This window comes from Chiloscyllium punctatum, chromosome 7 (genome assembly GCF_047496795.1).
Source record: "Chiloscyllium punctatum isolate Juve2018m chromosome 7, sChiPun1.3, whole genome shotgun sequence".
Classification (NCBI taxonomy): Eukaryota; Metazoa; Chordata; class Chondrichthyes; order Orectolobiformes; family Hemiscylliidae; genus Chiloscyllium; species Chiloscyllium punctatum.
The window spans coordinates 74,671,802-74,690,946 of record NC_092745.1 but is presented as its reverse complement, the minus strand read 5'-3'; the positions used below and the strand labels follow the sequence as shown (position 1 = coordinate 74,690,946).

Genomic DNA, 19,145 nt, shown 5'->3' with positions numbered 1-19,145 from the left:
TTACAGAAACTTACAAATCCACATGGCTTCTTTGCAACATATGTTCACTCAAACCATTATTTATACAATAAGTATAGAGTCATCTGTATAAATAAATAAAATTTATGGCCTCCATAAACATCTGAAGAAACCAAGATGAGGAACCACATTACTACAAATTGTCAAAAAAAAAACACATACAATCCTTAAAAGGTTGGTTAAATACATTTGAACAGAGTTGCATTTGTAACTCCATGCATTTGAAAATTTATAAATTAAAGGTGTACGGCAAACACATAAAAGGAAGGTAAGGTGCTGTACAAATCACTAAAGTCAGGAATGCAGATCCTCAGCTTAAGCTTCCCTCGATGTCTGCCCCATTCACACCTTGAATTGATGGGAGTGAGAGAAAAAAATAAGGCTTTTCTCTATTATGAACAATGTTACCATACAAGCAGGTCAAAAAGCTACTCATCCATCACAAGGCATTACAAAAACAAGGCTACCTCATCCAATATCCACATTTCCCAGTTGTGGACACTCAATATTAGTTAGAAGCTAGAATTCTGCTGATTTGCCTCTCGAGATTTTAAATACTGGGCAACTCTTGATTCACTCCCTTACACTTCCAGTTCCCCTATTGTGATCAATTAACTGCACCGAAACCAGAAATCAAATCAGGGATTTCTAGCCTCTGTTAAATACCCCACCAAATCCACTGACCACCTAAGTACTGGAGTAACTCAAATTAAATCTTTGCCTCTCAATGAATAACCAGATTTCTCTGGAAAAAAAAAATCAATATTTACTAGAGCCTAACCCAGCGACAACAAAAAGAATGAAAGGAGGTAATTAAGTAGCCCTTCTCAGAGAGACAAATCTTTCCCACATCTTAGAAGTGGCACACAGTTTGAGCATGTGTAACACCTCCTTGACTGCAGGGACCATTTGCTTTCACCTTTTGTCAGCTCCACTCAGGCTTAAGATACCACCCATCATCACATTTATCACAGGTATCTGTGGGCAGGGAATAGAAACAAAAGTGAAATGAATTTAACCCTGAGATTGTCTCTTGGAGTTAACTTTAAAGAGCCATGAAGCATTACTTTGAAAGCATACACAATTCAACATCAAAATAATTTTTTTTTAAATTGAAATGACATTACACTTATTAAAATTTAACGCTACATACTATCAGGACGTTCAGCTGAAGAAAAATGGAAAGGATGAGAATTTAATTACTGAAACTTCTGAATTCAAGTATGACTTTAAATCAATTGCTGATGTGAAGCCTATAATGGGTTAATAGAATCAGAAAGGCACAGGTCATAGGCACTGATAGATTACCAATGATCCCCAAATAGTTTAATCTTCAACCTGACAGCATGGTGAGAGACAAAAAAAAATTAGTGTAAATGTCTATTCTGGACACAAATCACAATCAAGAAAGAAAACTTAAATGAAGAATCCACATCTCTGTATGATGACTGAACTAGGATACAAATTCCAAGCATATAACTTGTATAACGTAAAGAACTAACAATGATGGAATTAGGTAAATAAATGAAGAGCAAGAAAATAATGACTAGAAAGGCGAAAGCGAATTGGAATAAAACAAAAGAGACGTGGCACATCGATGTGAATAATGAATACACAGTGTGCATTCAAGGAGAAACGTAGCAGTGTCTATCTGAAGGGGGCTACTTAACAATAGCTGGTAAAGCTGAATAAGAAGTGCAATCGGCAGATTTAGAAATTTAGAAGTTGAGTGATAAATGATGGACAACAATTGGAATGGGAACTGATTGCAATAGAGAGAGCTTTCCTTATTTTTTTTCAATAAATCAATATGACAACATCTAGCCCGCCCAAACAATTACTAGCAATGGTCCAGAGTGTGGTGCTGCAAAAACAAAGCGGGTCAGGCAGCATCCGAGGAGCAGGAGCGTCCACGTTTCGGGCAAATTCTCCTGCTCCTCGGATGCTGCCTGACCTGCTGTGCTTTTCCAGCATCATACCCTCGGACTCTAGACTCCAGTCCGCACTTTCGCTGAATTACTAGCAACACGCCAGTTCATTTCTCAACCAAACCAGGCAAATACAATCTCATTGGGAATTCAGAAGATTGAACATAGAAGAAACTCGGGCGCCCAAGATAAGAGGATGCAAGAAGACTCCAGGATTAGAGGAACAGGTTCCCTCTCCCCCAACTTAGAAGGCTCATTTCTCGGGATGAGGATGCTTCATCCAGGTGGCTTGGGGTTGGGGGTATTTGCAGAGAGGGAATGGGAGACGGTCCATCAGGAGAACAGCATGCTCCTACCTGCATGTTGAAGACTCCGAGCTCGCTGGTAGCCAGGACTCGCATCTGATTCGCGAGAACTTGCGCCTCGTCCAGGATGGAGAAGTCTCCGGCTTCATGGGCTGCGGCTGGGGCTGGAGCAGCGGCTGGGAGCGGCAGCAGAGCCAGCAAAGCCGGCAGTAGGAGGGAGCTCAGTGACCGGGACACCCGGGGACAGAACCCCGCCGCAAGTCCACCTCCCAGCTCAACACATCCACCTCCCCCTCTCGCCATGACGAACGAAAATAATCTGGCTGTGCAAAAGGGAGGGGGGGGGGGGGAACTTTCTTCAAACTCTGCTGCAAACTTGTTCTTCCCCCCCACCACCACCTTTAAAAATATTATCCACACCAACTCTTTCCCTACCCAAAAACAAATCCAACTGCTCTCTTCCCCCCTCCCTCCCTCCAAGTATAAACAAGACAAAAACTTTCCTCCGCTGAGATTCCCCAAATCAGCTCCCTCTCCAAAAGCGAATCCACGGACTCACTGCTTTCTCTCGGTTTGGGGAGGGAGGGGGGAGACTAACTTGCAGCCGCGAAGGACCATTGTAAAACCTGGGCTGGATCTCTGGCTATAATACCATCTGTATAACCATGGCAACCTCACCTACGCATTGCAGTATTAGTGAACGCAAGAAGAGATTTTGAAAATCCAGACTTTCTTTTGTGTTTGGACTATTTGGTCAACTCTGTGCAAAAACCGAAAATGTGAACCCTCCACCCAGTTCCGAGAGTTCCACCCTGCCCTCTCAGCCGCACGACGTGTCTGATCTGAGGTGCCCATCGCATCTAAACTCCCCGCGTATAACATAATTTAATCAACGCTATTGTGTTTATAATAAGCTTTCCTTCGCTTGTTCCTCCCAAACTACAAATATCCCACCCTCATGTTGCATATCCCCTGTATTCTCGCTGTGTTAATGTTAACATTGAGCTCATTGTCATTCAGTTCCATTCATTCTTTTCCAATGCCCCACGTTCAAACAACCCTTGACCGTCTTCAGCCTTATTTTCTTTTCCCCCTAAACACAACAGTCTTTCAACCTCCGGGCTTGACATTACCTACCCTCCACTTAAACTATTTCGCTCTTCCGAGCGTCATTGTGATAGCCTCCTCACTGAAGTTTCTCAGTGATAAAGACATCTGCAAATCCAAGACACGCAAAACAAAACTCCACTCCGCTTCTTTTAGTCTTGGGAACATTTTATGTACACTTCAGAAAAGGTATACGCGATTCATGTCTTTAGACGGTTAAAGAAATTCCTAAAAGACTGCATAAAGTATAAGACGGGAGAAATAAGTAAATGAACCATTGTTGTTCTGTGAAATGCAGATACGTGTATAATTTTTAAATTACGTAATTTGTTTGGAAGTATAACGCCAGCACTCCCCTCCTTTCCGATGGAGTTTACCAGCCTGGGCAGACTTGGAAACCTGCTGGTTTGCTTTTCTTTTCCGAGTCTGTGGTTTCAATTTACAATGGAGTGTTTCTTGTATCAAGATTCTGCTGTGTACATCTTTGTGGCAGTCTTTAAATGCTGTTTGAAAGAATTAGATTTCTCTTCCAAAATCCTGGCATCTTTTCTCTTTCTCAGTGCGAACCTAAGGTTTAAATATTTAAAGGAGGTTTTCTGAACTCAGCATGCAGTTTTAAAAATTGGGTCCGTCCAGGTGCATCAATTTTGTATGATCAGATTGAATGCTGGGTACCTCATAACTTCTAAATTGGAGCTCCGATTGTTTGCTACTAGCCATGTGCTTGCCGAAGGTTTATCAGTTTGAACATTCAGTATGGATAAGGTAAAAACAATGACTGCAGATGCTGAAAACCAAATACTGGACTAGTGGTGCCTGAACTGCTGTGCTCTTCCAGCACCACTAATCCAGTATTCAGTATGGATGTCAGTTTTACCATGCTGGAGAAACTCAACAAGTCAATAGTCTATCGGTTTTCGCAAGGTTTGTTGAAACTATCAGTTGAAACTTTGTGACTCTGTTTCTCTCCATAGATGCTGTCTGACATACTGGTTTCCCAGCATTTTCTAAAATAAAGTTTATTTCAGAATTCCAGCGTCTGCAGTATTTTTGTTTGTTCGGTTTATCATAGAATTATACAGCACCGAAACAGACCCTTCCATCCAACTCGTCCATGCGGACCAAATATCCTAAATTAATCTAGTCCCATTTGGCCTATATTCCTCTAAACTCTTTCTATTCATATACCCATTCAGATGCCTTTTAAATGTTGTAATTGTACCAATCTCCACCACTTCTTCTGGCAGCTCATTCCATATATGCACCCCCACTATGCGTGAAAAAAATTGCCCTTAGGTCCCTTTTAAATCTTTCCCCTCTCACATTAAATCTACTTCCTCTAGTTTTGGACTCCACTACCTTGGGGATAACACCTTGGTTATTCACCCTATCCATGCCCCTCATGATTTATAAAGCTCTAAGGTCAAACCTCAGCCTCTGACTTTCCAGGGAAAATACGCCCAGTCTATTCAGCCTCTCCCTATGGGTCAAACCCTCTAAACCCCCACAACATCCTTGTAAATCGTATAGGAACCCTCTCAAGTCTAACAACAACAGCAGCAAACAATCGGAGCTCCAATTTAGAAATTATGTGGTGCCCAGCATTCAATCTGATCATACAAAATTGACGAACCTGGACCGACACAATTTTAAAAATTGCATGCTGCGTTCAGAGTTACAACATCTTTCCCATAGCAAGGAGACCAGAATTGAATACAGTATTCTAAAAGTGGCCTCAGCAATATCCTGTACAGCAGCAACATGACATCCTAACTCCAATTTATGTTCCCTTTCCCTACTCTGGTTTGACTCAGATGCTGCCTGACCGGCTGTGCTTTTCCAGCACCACACTCTTGGCTTTAATCTCCAGCATCTGCGGCATTCACTTTTACCTTATATATCTATAGGTCATCATTCAGCAGTCTCCCTTCATGGCGGAAAGCCTCAATTTTCTCTAAACCTTTTAGAATAAGTCAAATACCTAATAATACAATTGGAGCTCATCATTTTTCTTGGTTTTAATGTTACCTTATAATTCAACAAGCTGGACAGAACACAACACTCAAGATGTTACCTGACTAGAGCTGATACAATTTATGCAATATTTCCTCTGAATTAAATGCTTTTGCTGTGGGTCAGCATTTGCTTTGCTTTCTTTATTGTTGCTTTACAAAAATTGGACATGTTAGCCATGGAATCTGATAACTTACTACCCAATTTTCCGTGCGACAAATAACATTTTTGACTCAAAAACAGTGGTTGATATGCACAGGCACTTCTGGGCTAACAAGCTGGAAGAAATTTTCATAATGGACTTTACACATACACAACAAGCATTGCCAAAAATATGAAGAATAGGCAGATCATGATGTCAATCAGCTTACAACACTCCGTCGATTCTCCTCCTCTTCGGATGCTGCCTGATCAGCTGTGCTTTTCTAACACCATGCTCTTCGACTACCAGCTAACACTGTCAATTGAACAGGCACAGCTGAACATGCATTTAGCAGTCAAGGAACCTTAAAACAACTTTTTTATTTAAGGGCATTATCAATACATTTGATGATATTTGTTGTTTAATTTCAGCTGACCCGTGCTGCGCTTAAAGAAATGTTTAGATGTTTTCTGAGTTTTTAAAGTTGAAACATTGACAGGGGGTGATATGCCATACGCATCAGAAATTTGTCCTTCCTTCAAATATTCAGCACCACTTACTTCCAAATCTGACTGCAGGAGTGTGCCATCCTCCTTGGCTACATGAGAACTGGGGGACAGCCACAGAGCAAGGCAATGCTGCTGGAAGAAGGAAGAGGAGGAGATATGAAGGTTTTCACAGAATGCCGTACCTGCCCAGTGTGTTTACAGCAATTCTCCAACAAGATGTCTCATCAGGAAGCATTTCTTCAGATGTCTCCACTTGATTCAAATCTGATGCCTAAATCAACCTCGGAAGCAGGGAAAAGAGAGCACGGTCAAGGTCTGTGATTATGACCTTGGTGAGAAGCTTTGATGCATTAGGCTCCTTCCAGACTGGAACTAGGACTACTGTCTTCCCCATGGTGCATCGTGCCATTGACTGTATCTATGTTGCTTTGTATGTGTCACATGTCAAAATAACGGTAAAATAGGGACCACTCATTTTTGACTTCCATCACCTAATTTTTTTGATGTGGAACTTGCATGGACTGAAAAGGTTTCAAAAAGGAAACAACCCTGAATCTGCGGAGTTAGCAGAAAATATTTTTATTTCATTCAAGATAACCTTTTAATTGGCTCCTTACTGAATATTTAGACATCAAGTAATTACATTTTATTTGGGGATTGAGGTATCACCTTGTACTGAAAGGAACATAAATCTTACTTGCAGCCAGTTGGAGAGGTTGTAAAGAATGGAGCCAATTTCCCCTTCCTCACCTGGTCACAAAAGGCATCAGAAGAGAGTCCACACCCTCAGCATCCAGATATTATACAATTCACCCATCTAGCTCACTAATGTCCTTTAAGGAAGGACACTGCCTTCCGTGCTTGGTGTGGCCCACGTGTGCCTCCAGACCCCACAGCAGTGTGGTTGATTCTTAACTGCCCTCTGGGCAATCGGCATTGGGCAATAAAATGTTGGCCTAACCAACAATACTTACATACCATGAATAAATAAAAATAAATTATGGGTATATTTGTATAATTTTATTTGCTTGGTAAATAACTATCAACACTCTCCCTCAGCTGTTTAGCTGCACAGCTTCTTGGACGTCCTCCATACTCCAATCAGTGTGCCAACACTTCGAATTCCACACGTGGAAGGTACTGCTGCACATGGACCTCAGCAGTCAGCACATCAGGGAAAAGAATTATGGAGAAGGTAGATGACTATTATTACCACCAAAGTGTCAGTTCAGGCTTCATCCAACTAAGGGAAAGTATACTTGTAAAGCAGGGTCTCAAATTCAAGATGAAGGTCGTGGGTTACTGGGTAGTTGTGATAAAATATAGCGGTGGTGTTGGAGGGAAGGTAGTGAAATGAGTATTCTATCCTATTCAGGTGTTAATTTTGCTAATAGGGAGTCAATGGCCTTTTTGAACTCAAATAATGAAGGCTCTGCATCAAGCTGATCTATGATAAGCAGCTGCAGAAAATCATCAAGTACAGACAGAGGTAAACCGTCTCATTAAGGTCTCGCCTGGAGCAATATTTTAACCAACAGGCCTTTAAGTTGTTCTTATCAGTAGAGTTCAAAGAGCAATTTTGGTGATAGTGAGGCCAAGTTCACTTTGATACAATGATACACTGATCACCACTGTTCTATAATCTCAGTCAAGAAAGTAACTTCCTTTTGTAGAAAAGATAAAATCCAATGTCCCAATTATTTACTGAAATAATTAAATTCCATGGTTTAAAGCAATTTTGTTTTTATGATTGAAGGGTCGAACAATACAAATACTAAATACCTTTTGGATAACCACCAATGCACTAAAGCCCAGAATAAAATTAAGTTAAATATGGATTAACAGGCAAATTGCAATAAATTATAAACTGAATTACAGGTTATTTGGCAGATTTTATGAATTGATTGGTGTCCACTCAGCCTATATGTCGTCAATCTTGATCTTCCTCATGTAGAATTTCCTCTCCTCTCCTTCCACTTTCATTGTACAGTCATGGACAACACTGAAAATGACACACATCTGCAAAATCTCCTCAATTTTGCTTATGATTGTCTGGTTTGCAAAGATGTACCAATATTATCTTGAAGTAACAGTAACAGCTACAGCAACTAAGCAACTATTTGCCGAACTTACAACGTCTGTATTTAGCCTCAGTCTTCTTCAACTTGCATTTACTGCATCACTGGCATCATCAACTCAGCTCTGATAGCTCTGTATCCCTGTATCTGATTTCAACCAATTCCAGAAGTTTTGGTTTCCAATCTCAGGGTTAATCTCCAGAGTCAATTTCTTTTCTCAGTTACACTTTCAGTTTCCTTTTCCATTAGGGTCTGTCTCAAAAGTTATAAGCTTTGAAACCACAATTCCCATCACAATTGTTATTAGCAGTCTGAATTCATTTGGCAGTGCAGAACTTGACTTATGCCAACAAAAGGCATATATTATTGAAGCTTTTTGAGTTATACTCATCAGGACAGTTTGCAAGAAATGCAAATGTGGAGGGAAAACAGCATTTGTACAATATGAAAGGAGAGTGCGTATTGGTTGGACAGAGGCATTGCCATGGTGAATACAGCAGTTAATAATGACTGTCAGTTAACTGCCAAAATTTTAAACCAGGCAGATTGAACCTGATTGATCAATGTAAAGACTGTGTCTTTATTTTTCTGTATTTGTAATGGTGGACAGACATGCGAAAAGAACAATTTTAAAACCAGGGATTGCAAGGGTTTTGTATGATTTGAAAGTAAGTAACTTGATAATTGATACTGTGGACACATAGCTATGGGTCCTGGATTAGTGGTGCTGGAAGAGCACAGCAGTTCAGGCAGCATCCGAGGAGCAGTAAACTCGATGTTTTGGGCAAAAGCCCTTCATCAGGAATAAAGGCAGAGAGCCTGAAGGGTGGAGAGATAAGCTAGAGGAGGGTGGGGGTGGGGAGAAAGTAGTATAGAGTACAATAGGTGAGTGGGGGAGGGGATGAAGGTGATAGGTCAGGGAGGAGAGGGTGGAGTGGATAGGTGGAAAAGGAGATAGGCAGGAAGGACAAGTCCGGACAAGTCATGGGGACAGTGCTGAGCTGGAAGTTTGGAACTAGAGTGAGGTGGGGGAAGGGAAAATGAGGAAACTGTTAAAGTCCACATTGATGCCCTGGGGTTGAAGTGATCCGAGGCGGAAGATGAGGCATTCTTCCTCCAGGCGTCTGGTGGTGAGGGAGCGGCGGTGAAGGAGGCCCAGAACCTCATGTCCTCGGCAGAGTGGGAGGGGGAGTTGAAATGTTGGGCCACGGGACGGTGTGGTTGATTGGTGCGGGTGTCCCGGAGATGTTCCCTAAAGCGCTCCGCTAGGAGGCGTCCAGTCTCCCCAATGTAGAGGAGACCGCATCGGGAGCAACGGATACAATAAATGATATTAGTGGATGTGCAGGTAAAACTTTGATGGATGTGGAAGGCTCCTTTAGGGCCTTGGATGGAAGTGAAGGAGAAGGTGTGGGCGCAGGTTTTGCAATTCCTGCGGTGGCAGGGGAAGGTGCCAGGATGGGAGGGTGGGTTGGAGGGGGACATGGACCTGATCAGGTAGTCACGGAGGCAATGGTCTTTGTGGAAGGCGGAATGGGGTGGGGTCTTTTTGGAGATGGCGGAAATGTCGGCGAATAATTTGGTTTATGCAAAGGTTGGTAGGGTGGGAGGTGAGCACCGGGATGTTCTGCCCGAAACGTCGATTTTCCTGCTCCTCGGATGCTGCCTGAACTGCTGTGCTCTTCCAGCACCACCAATCCAGAATCTGGTTTCCAGCATCTGCAGTCATTGTTTTTACCTTTTACATAGCTATGGGTGACAGCAATGGTTTCAGATACACTGGAAGTGAAGAGATGTGTACAAATAGAGCTTTATTTGTCAACAAGTAGAAAATTAATTTGCGGGCTAGTGACCAGTTATTGATGACAATGCTTTTCTGCCTGTCAACAACTATGTGGTTAGTTTTCAGGTAGCTGAACAGCCTGGGGCTATGAACAAAATACAGAGAAGCCTTCAGACTACTATCAAACTTTAGGAACTGAAATAACTGCACTGAAGCCGGTATCCTGTTTCCAAGTCACCCTTTATTTACTTGTGCACAATACACAGGCTGTGGTCAGCCAGATCACTGACTGTGGTCCTCCTGAACTGAGGAGATTCTAGCTTCTGGGTTACATATTCTTTTACTTGTACACTGGTTGTAGCCAGCCATCTTGGAATCAATCTCCTGGTTATGTTAGTCAGCCAGGGCTTTCCTGATTGGCCCAGGTTAGCAACCACAATCAATGACTTTGTAGTCAATAAGGTTCACCCTGGTTCTCTTCTTCCTCTCTCTACAGTAAAAATGCACTTTAAGCCTGAAGGAAACCAATTTACTTTTACTTCAGCAGTTGCTGTCAAGTGTACCTTCTAGCCTGTAAATTAGAAAGTAATTATCTGTGAGCCAGCCACCCTGTGTCTCTTGCAAACCATTGGAAAAAGAAGACCAAGCAGCCATATCCTGATCAACATAAGCACCATCTCAGTAAATTTTGCGAACAATGACCACTGAGAACTGTTTTGGCGTCTTCTCTCTGTTCATAACTCATTTCTTTCTCCTGTCTCCAGCAGAGTGTTTTTCCAGTGGTTCGTGACTGTTTACATGTAGCTAGAATCTAATTACCTGTAATAAATAATAATTCTTGTTAAGTACAGAAACATGATCCATGTTTTTTGGCAACCTGGGCCTGAAAAACAAATAAATTGGTGAATATTTGTGTACTTTTAAAAACCTTTAGCTTTTGTGATGACTCTAGAAATGGTAGGGCTTGGATTCCAGTGCCTGTGACTCTGTGAATCATGACATCATGGACTTAGGTCTTATAAATTAGATTAAAATGCACCTCAAAATTTAACACTCACTTGGTTCCAGGAGGTATCAGAAGGTGTTTGTTTAAAGGGATCACCAGCTGCCTATAGGACTTAATTCTAGTGCCTCTGACTCTCCCAAGCCAAAACTATAAGTAAGTGGACACAACTGGACCAATAGCTGGAGCCTGGGTGATGGATTCCAAGAGTGTGATCACACACGTGTGGGTCTGCATAACATGACTCTGGGGCCAAGTTTCCACCGAGCCTCATGCTGTAGGGGAACTTGTTATCACCTGGAAGGGTCTTGGTGATACAGAGGTGATTTAGTGTCAGGGAGACCTACACACTCTATCCCCTCTTCGCATTATGTTAGCCAGTGGCAGTGAATCACTAACTACATTGATGCAAAACAGGGGCCAAACATTAACAACTGAGAATCACAATCCCTGCTGAAATATGAGAGAGCAGACCACGGAGGTGTTTAAACAATGCATCTGCTGCCTGCCTTGCTCCAGAATGACCCTGCAGAACATGGTAGTGTGCACATGACAGGATCTGTGTTGATCTGCTACATGTAGGGGCATATCCTGCCACCAGCTTTATGTGAATCAGTTCAGCAGGAGAATGACAGGAGGCAACCAGCTCTTTCTGCAATGACAAAATCAAATACTGCACATTCTTCCTGGAAATCTGGAAGCAAAACAGAAAATATTGGAAATTCAACTCAGGTCAAGCATCGGTGGAGAAAAAATGCAAATTTTTCAGGTCTGTGACCTCTCATCAGAACTGAGGAAATTCCATAATGCATTAGGTTTTAGAATATAGAATATAGACCATAGCAGATCAGGCCCTTCGGCCCTCGATGTTGTGCTGACCTGTGAATTAATGTAAGTCCATCCACCTACACATTGGCAGGCAGGACATTCCACACCCTTACCACTCTCTGGGTAAAGAAACTGCCTCTAACATCTATCTTAAATCTATCACCACTCAGTTGGCAGCTGTGCCCCCTCATACAAGCAGATGTCATCATCCTAGGAAAAAGACTCCCATATATCCAACACACATTATCTCTAATGCCAACATTTTTTCACATACCAAATTCTGTTCATTTCAGTCAGTCCCACTTTCATCAGTCTCTACACATGCCTTTCATGAGTTATCGCTAAAGTCTTCAGTTCTTCTGATGTATGCATGGTAATTTTTATTGCCAGTTGGTCTGGAGTTAGCTCCATCCATCTCTACTGAACCTCGATGCCAAGGTGAGAGCTTTATCAGAGCAGGACTCATCTTTTAGACTGAGGGTCTGGATTGTGGGAGGTTTCTCCACTGCCAGTTGTTGACCTCTGTATTTCAGCCACTTCCTGCAGCATCATCTTTCTCTTGTCCCATTCAATTACACCTTCCCCTGCCTCCTGGGCTGTGCCCTTTTGACTTTCACTTGCCTGCTTTGCAATGCTAAATGCGGGATTTGGATAGTTCAGTAATGATTTTGACTCGAAGGGCTGAAGAGCCTTTTTCTATGCTGTGGATCTCTGTGAGTCTATCATCAGCTGGCAAGAATGATTCAGAGAGTCATAGAGTACAGCACATCCATGCTGACCAGATATCCCAAATTAATCTAGGTTTTGATCAATTAAAGGTGGGTAGAGGGAGAACAACAAAATGATAGGCTGCAAGACATGACAGATTAAATGATATAAGGTTTCATGGTAGAATAGCCTGGAAATCTTCCTGCTGACAGTGCTACTACTTTGTAATTCTTTCAATGTAGTGTTGTACAGGCTGCTCATGATGCAGCCTCCTCTACCAAACACAGGCTGCTGCCCATTTTGTGGAACACTTCTGTTCAGTGCAACAGGCTAAACCTGAGCATCCAGTTGCTTTTCATTTTAATTCTCAGCCTCCTTCCTCTATGATGTTTCTGTCTCCTGGGCCTCCTATAGCGCTCCACCAAGCTCAACACAAGTTCAAGGAAAATCTTTCAACTCAGCCCTCTGCATCTTTTTGAGCTTTGAGTTCAACAATTTTAGATCATAACCTCTGCCTCCATTTTATTTTCTGCTTGTTATTGCTGGTTCATATCTTTCTTTCTTAATCCCTACACTTTGCTATTCAGCTGAACACAACTCACCCAAACAGTTGGAGGTCGTGAGGACTGCAGATGCTGCAAGTCAAAGTCGATAAAATGTGGAGCTGGAAAGGCACAGCAGGCCAGACAACATTGGAGGAGGAGGAAAGTTCTTTTGTTTCTTTACCTATTATCACTCCGTTTGGCTTTTGCAGCATGAAACCTAACATTGTCTTGCCGTTCACTCAATAAGAGACCTTCCTTTTTGTTCTTTTCCCCTTTCCCTGTTCCACTTGCTCAAAAACTATCACCTTCCTAACAGTCCAAAGATTAGGTGGGTTGGCCATGCTAAATTACCCATAGTGTCCAGGAATGCGTAGGCTTGGTGGATTAGCCATGGGAAATGCAGAGTTATAAGGATAGGGTAAGCAATGGGTCTGGGTTTGGTGCACTTCAAGGGGGTGGGTGCGGACTCGAGGGGCCAAATAGCCTGCTTCTGTACTATAGGGATTCTATGATTCTATGACTGTAGCTAGTGGAAAGCTTGTGCCACTCTGTAGACCAGACTGCCTCGAGCAGCTCTGAGTTTAGAAAATACAGCTTTAAACTACATCACCTCATTATGAGCAGCAACAGATTGGCCTGCCTGACTGACATTGCTAGTTCAGAAAATCATAACCCCAATCAAGCAGTGTCATTGTGGTATTATGAAAAGGTAATTATAGGAGGCAAGTGGAAACCAGTGGATACACAGCATTTGGATTTTCAAAAGACGTTTAATAAAATGCCACAAGAAAGCTTTCTTACAAGACAAGCACTCATAGTGTGGAGGCTAAAATATCAGCATTGGTGGAGGATTGGCTAACCAACAGGAAACAGAGAACAAATATAAATGGGCAATTTTTGGGTTGGCAAGCTACAACCAGTGTGATGTTACAGGGATTATCATTGGTGCCTCAACTATTTATAATTTATATGAATGACTCAACTATTTATAATTTGTATGAATGACTTGCTTGAAGAGACTGATTGTACTGAAGCCAATTTTGATGATGATACAAGGGTGAGGGCTAAGCAAGTTGTAAGGGCGTCTCAAGAATGTAGATAGGTTAAATCAGTGGGCAGAAACTTGGCAGGTGAAGTATAGTGTGGAAAGATGTGAAGTTATCTATTTTGGTAGGAAGAATAATAAAAAAGAATTAGATGAGATACTACCAGAATGCTGCAGTACAGAGGGATCTGGGTGTCCCTGTACAAGAAACACAAAAGGTTACAGTTTCAGTGTAATGAATAATTAGAAAGGTAAATGCAATGTCACCCTTTGTTAGAAGCAGAATGGTGTATAAATATAGGGAAGTTTTGTTACTGCTGTAGAGGGCATTGGTGAATCCACACAAGGTTTAGTGTACAGTTTTGGTGTCCTTAGTGAAGAAGGGATATAAGGAGTTAACATTGTCCTACTTTCTCATTAGAGAGTAGAAAGTGAAGACTGCAGATGCTGGAGATCAGAGTCGAGATTGTGGTGCTGGAAAAGCACAGCAGGTCAGGCAGCTTCTGAGGAGCAGGAGTATTGACGTTTCGGGCATAATTCCTGATGAAGGGCTTATGCCCAAAATGTCGATCCTCCTGCTCCTCAGGTGCTGCCTGACTGGCTGTGCTCTCTCATTGGAGAGACAACTGATGGACATTTAACCCAAAGGTCATCATATCTCAGGCAGGGGGAGAAGCTGAGAATCAGAGTCCTTCATGGTAACCTCAGCTTGTGCAGGAATTGAACCCAAACTGCGAGCATTGCATTGCATCACAAACCAGCCAACCCAGTCAACTGAGTTAATTGCTTCAAAGGAGTTCAGAGAATAGATAGCTGGATATCTAGGGGAAAGGGATTGTTTTAGAGGCTAGGTTGGGCTTGTACTCATTGGCGTTTAGACGATGAAACCTATAAGATTCTGAGGAGGCTTGACAGGGTAGAAACATCCAGAGTATTTCTCCTTCAGGAGGTATTTAGAACTAGGAGAAAGTGAGGGCTGCAGATGCTGGAGATCAGAATTGAAAAGTGTGGTGCTGGAAAAACACAGCCAGTCAGGCAGCATCTGAGGAGCAGGAGAGGCGACGTTTCAAGCATGAGCTCTTCATCAGCTCCTGATGAAGAGCTTATGCTCAAAACGTCGACTCTCCTGCTTCTCGAATGTTGCCTTGACTGGCTGTGCTTCTCCAGCACCACACTTTTCGACTCATATTTTTGATTAGGAGTACAATTTCTGAACAAAGCATTGTCTGTTTAAATTGGAGATGAGGAGGAATTTTGACTCTCAGATGTTCATGAATCTTTGGAATTCTCTACCCCAGAGAGCTATGAATGCTGTCAGTGAGTGTATTCAGGACTGAGATAGATAGGTTGTTGAACAACAGGGGACTCACATGTACTGGAGGACAAGCAGGAAAGTAGAGTCAAGACATTACCTCAGTAATTAGAGTGGATATTTCTAAGGGATCATCCAGTGAAACTGCATGGGTATAAATTAGAAAGAAGAAAGGAATGATCACCTTGATGGGATTGTACTACAGGCCCCACAATAGTCAGAGGGAAATTGAGAGCAAATATGTAGTGAAATCTCAGATATATACAGGAATAATAGGGTTGTAATAATAGTGGATTTTAAATTCCAAACATTGATTGGGACTGCCATAATGTTAAAGGGTTTGATGGTGAGGAATTTGTTAAATGCATTCAAGAAAATTTTCTTTATCAATACGTAAATGTACCTACTAGAGAAGGAGCAAAACATGACCATCTCTTGAGAAATTAGGCAGGGTATGTGACTGAAATATTATCGGGAAATACTTTGGAACTAGCAGGTGTAATTCTATTAGTTTTAAAATAGTTATGGAAAAGGATAAGCTTTCAATAAAAGTTAAAATCATTAATTGGAGTAAGCCAAATTTTATTGGTATGAGACAAGAACTTTCAAAAGTTGTTTGGAGTATATTGTTTGCAGGTAAAGGGACAATGACAAGTGGGAGGCTTTTAAAAGTGTGATAATGAGAGTTCAGAGACTGTGTTCCCATTAAAGTGAAGGGTAAGGCTGGTAAGAGTAGGGAGCAATAGATAAATAAAGATATTGAGATTCTTGTCAAGAATATGAAAGAATCATATATTAGATATAGAAAACTGGGATCAAAGGAATCTCTTGAACAGTAGAAAGAGCGTAGGGGCTTCTTAAGCGGAAAATCAGGAGGGTGAAGGGGGAGTATGAGATAACCTTGGCAGATAAGGTTAAGGATAATCCAGAGATACATGAAGAGCAAAAGCGCAACTAGAGAGAGAATAGGGCCCCTTAAAGAGCAACAAGGTCATCTATGTCTTCAATCTCAGGTGATGGGAGAGGTACTAAATGTATATTTTATATCTGTTTTTACTGTGGAGAAAGAAATGGAGGCTAGAGAACTTGGGAAATAAATATTGATGATTTGAAAACATTTCACATTGCGGAAGAGGAAGTAATGGAGAGCTTAGAAAACATAAACGTGGATAAATCCCCGGGACCTGATCAAGTGTATTCCAGGATGTTGTGGGAAATTAGGCAAGAAATTGTAGCGCCCCTAGCAGAAATATTCATATCATCGACCAACATGGGTGAGGTGCCAGAGGAGTGGATCATGGCTAATGCTGTGCCTTTATTTAAGAAAGGCTGTAAGGAGAAGCCTGGGAAGTACAGACCTGTGAGCCTGATATTGATGGGAGGTACGTTATTGGAGGTGATTTTGAAATATAGGTTTTACATGCATTTGGAGAGGCAGGGAATGATTAGGCTTAGTCAGCATGGTTTTAAGTGAGGGAAATCATGTCTCACAAACTTGATGGAGCTTTTTGAGGATGTAACCAAAGGATTCGATGTGGGCAGTATGGTAGATATTGGTTATTTGGACTTTAGTAAACCATTTTACAAGGTTCCACATGCTAGATTAATTGGAAAGTTAGATCACCTGGGATTCAGGGTGAGCTTGCCAATTGGATACAAAATTGGCTCAATGACAGGAGACAGAGAGTGGTGGTGAAGGGTTGCTTTTCCGATTGGAGGTCTGTGACCAGCAGTGTTCCTCAGGGATCAGTACTGGGTCCACTATTGTTTGTGATTTGGATGAGAACATAGGAGGCATGGTTAGTAAGTTTGCGGATGACACCAAACTTGGTGGAATAACAGATAATGAAGAAGACTATCTGAGATTACAAAGATATCTTGATCATTTGGGTCAATAGGCTATAGAGTGGCAGATGAAATTTACTTTTGATAAATGCAAGATACTGTATTTTGGTAAATCAAATAAGGGCAGAACTTATATAATTAATGGTAGGGCCCTGAGTAGTGTTATGGAACAGAGACCTAGGGGTTCAGGTACATAATTCTTTTAAATTTGTGTTACAGGTAGAAAGGGTGATTAAGAAGGCATTTAACGTGCTTGCCTTCATTGTTCAGACCTTTGATTATAGGAGTTGCGATGTCATGTTCAGGTTGAACAGGGCATTGGTGAGGTCTCTTCTGGAGTACTGTGTGCTGGGAATGAAGAGTTTGAGTTATAAGCTGGGGCTTTTTTCACTGAAACACAGGAGGTTGGGGGTGACCTCCTTAAAGTATATAAAATCATGAGGGGCATAGATCAGATGAATAGCAGCAGTCCTTTCCTAGGGTGGGAGAGTTCAAAACGAGGGAGCATATGTTTCAGATGAGAGAAGCATGTTTTAAAAAGGACATGAGGGGCAACATTTTTATAGAGAGTGTAGCATGAACTACCAGAGGAAGAGGGAGTTGCAAGAACAGTTACAACATGTAAAAGACATTTGGATAAGTACATGAAAAAGAAAGGTTTGAAGGGATATGGGCCAAATGCAGGAAGTGGGATTAGTTTAGTTTGGGAACATGGTAGGCATGGATTAGTCGGACCAAAGTGTCTGTTTCCATCCTGTAGGACGCTATGATTCTATAAGACTAACCATAACTTAGTTATTTATGGAGCAAGTCAAGCCTACTTCGAATTGTTTTGTCTGCATGTTCAAGGGCACTTTTGGAATGGTAGTGGTGGGAGGATATGGGTTTTCAGCCTGAGAGAAGCATTCTGCATAGGTGTGGAAGCAAGCTAGGCATGTATGACTTCAGTCTGAGATTTCACGATGGCATCCAGATATTGGGTATATTCTAATTGTGTTGCAAAAGGACCTAACAAGCATTGGACACTGGATCATTGGATCCATAGGTATCCTAATGGAGTTGACCACTACGTTAATACTTGAAAGGAAAGTTACCAGTCTCTGTGTAAATCACTGTGTCGAGAGTGTGTTGTTGCAAAAGCACAACAGGTCAGGCAGCATCTGAGGAGCAGGAGAATCGACGTTTCAGGCATAAGCCCTTCATCATAGAGTCATAGAGATGTACAGCATGGAAACAGACCCTTCAGTCCAACCCGTCCATGCCAACCAGGTACCCCAACCCAATTTAGTTCCACCTGCCAGCACCCGGCCCAGATCCCTCCAAACCCTTCCTGTTCATATACCCATCCAAATGCCTCTTAAATATTGCAATTGTACCAGCGTCCACCACATCTCTGGCAGCTCATTCCATACATGTACCACCCTCTGCATGAAAAGGTTGCCCCTTAGGTCTCTTTTATATCTTTCCCCTCTCATCCTAAACCTATGTCCTCTAGTTCTGGACTCCCCCACCCCACGGAAAATACTTTGTCTATTTATCCTATTCATGCCACTCATAATTTTGTAAACCTCTATAAGGTCACCCCTCAGCCTCCGACGCTCCAGGGAAAACAGCCCCAGCATGTTCAGCCTCTCCCTGTAACTCAGATCCTCCAAACCTGGCAACATCCTTGTAAATCCTTTCTGAACCCTTTCAAGATTCTCAACATCTTTCCGATAGGAAGGAGACCAGAATTGCACGCAATATTCCAACAGTGGCCTAACCAATGTCCTGTACAGCCGCAACATGACCTCCCAACCCCTGTACTCAATACTCTGACCAATAAAGGAAAGCATACCAAACGCCTTCTTCACTATTCTATCTACCTGCGACTCCACTTTCAAGGAGCTATGAACCTGCACTCCAAGGTCTCTTTGTTCAGCAACACTCCCTAAGACCTTACCATTAAATGTATAAGTCGTGCTAAGATTTGCTTT

The 19,145-nt window shown here is 42.1% G+C and overlaps 1 protein-coding gene across 1 annotated transcript in view; it reads right to left on the bottom strand.

Moving 5' to 3' along the window:
• cachd1 (cache domain containing 1) overlaps nucleotides 1–3,364 on the bottom strand; it is a 164,230-nt gene extending 160,866 nt beyond the window's left edge. The window contains exon 1 of the mRNA XM_072574054.1: nucleotides 2,303–3,364. Coding sequence (XP_072430155.1) covers nucleotides 2,303–2,554 — 252 coding nt within the window. The 5' untranslated portion in view covers nucleotides 2,555–3,364. The remainder of the gene's footprint in view (nucleotides 1–2,302) is intronic.
• Between the last annotated feature and the right edge of the window lie 15,781 nt (nucleotides 3,365–19,145).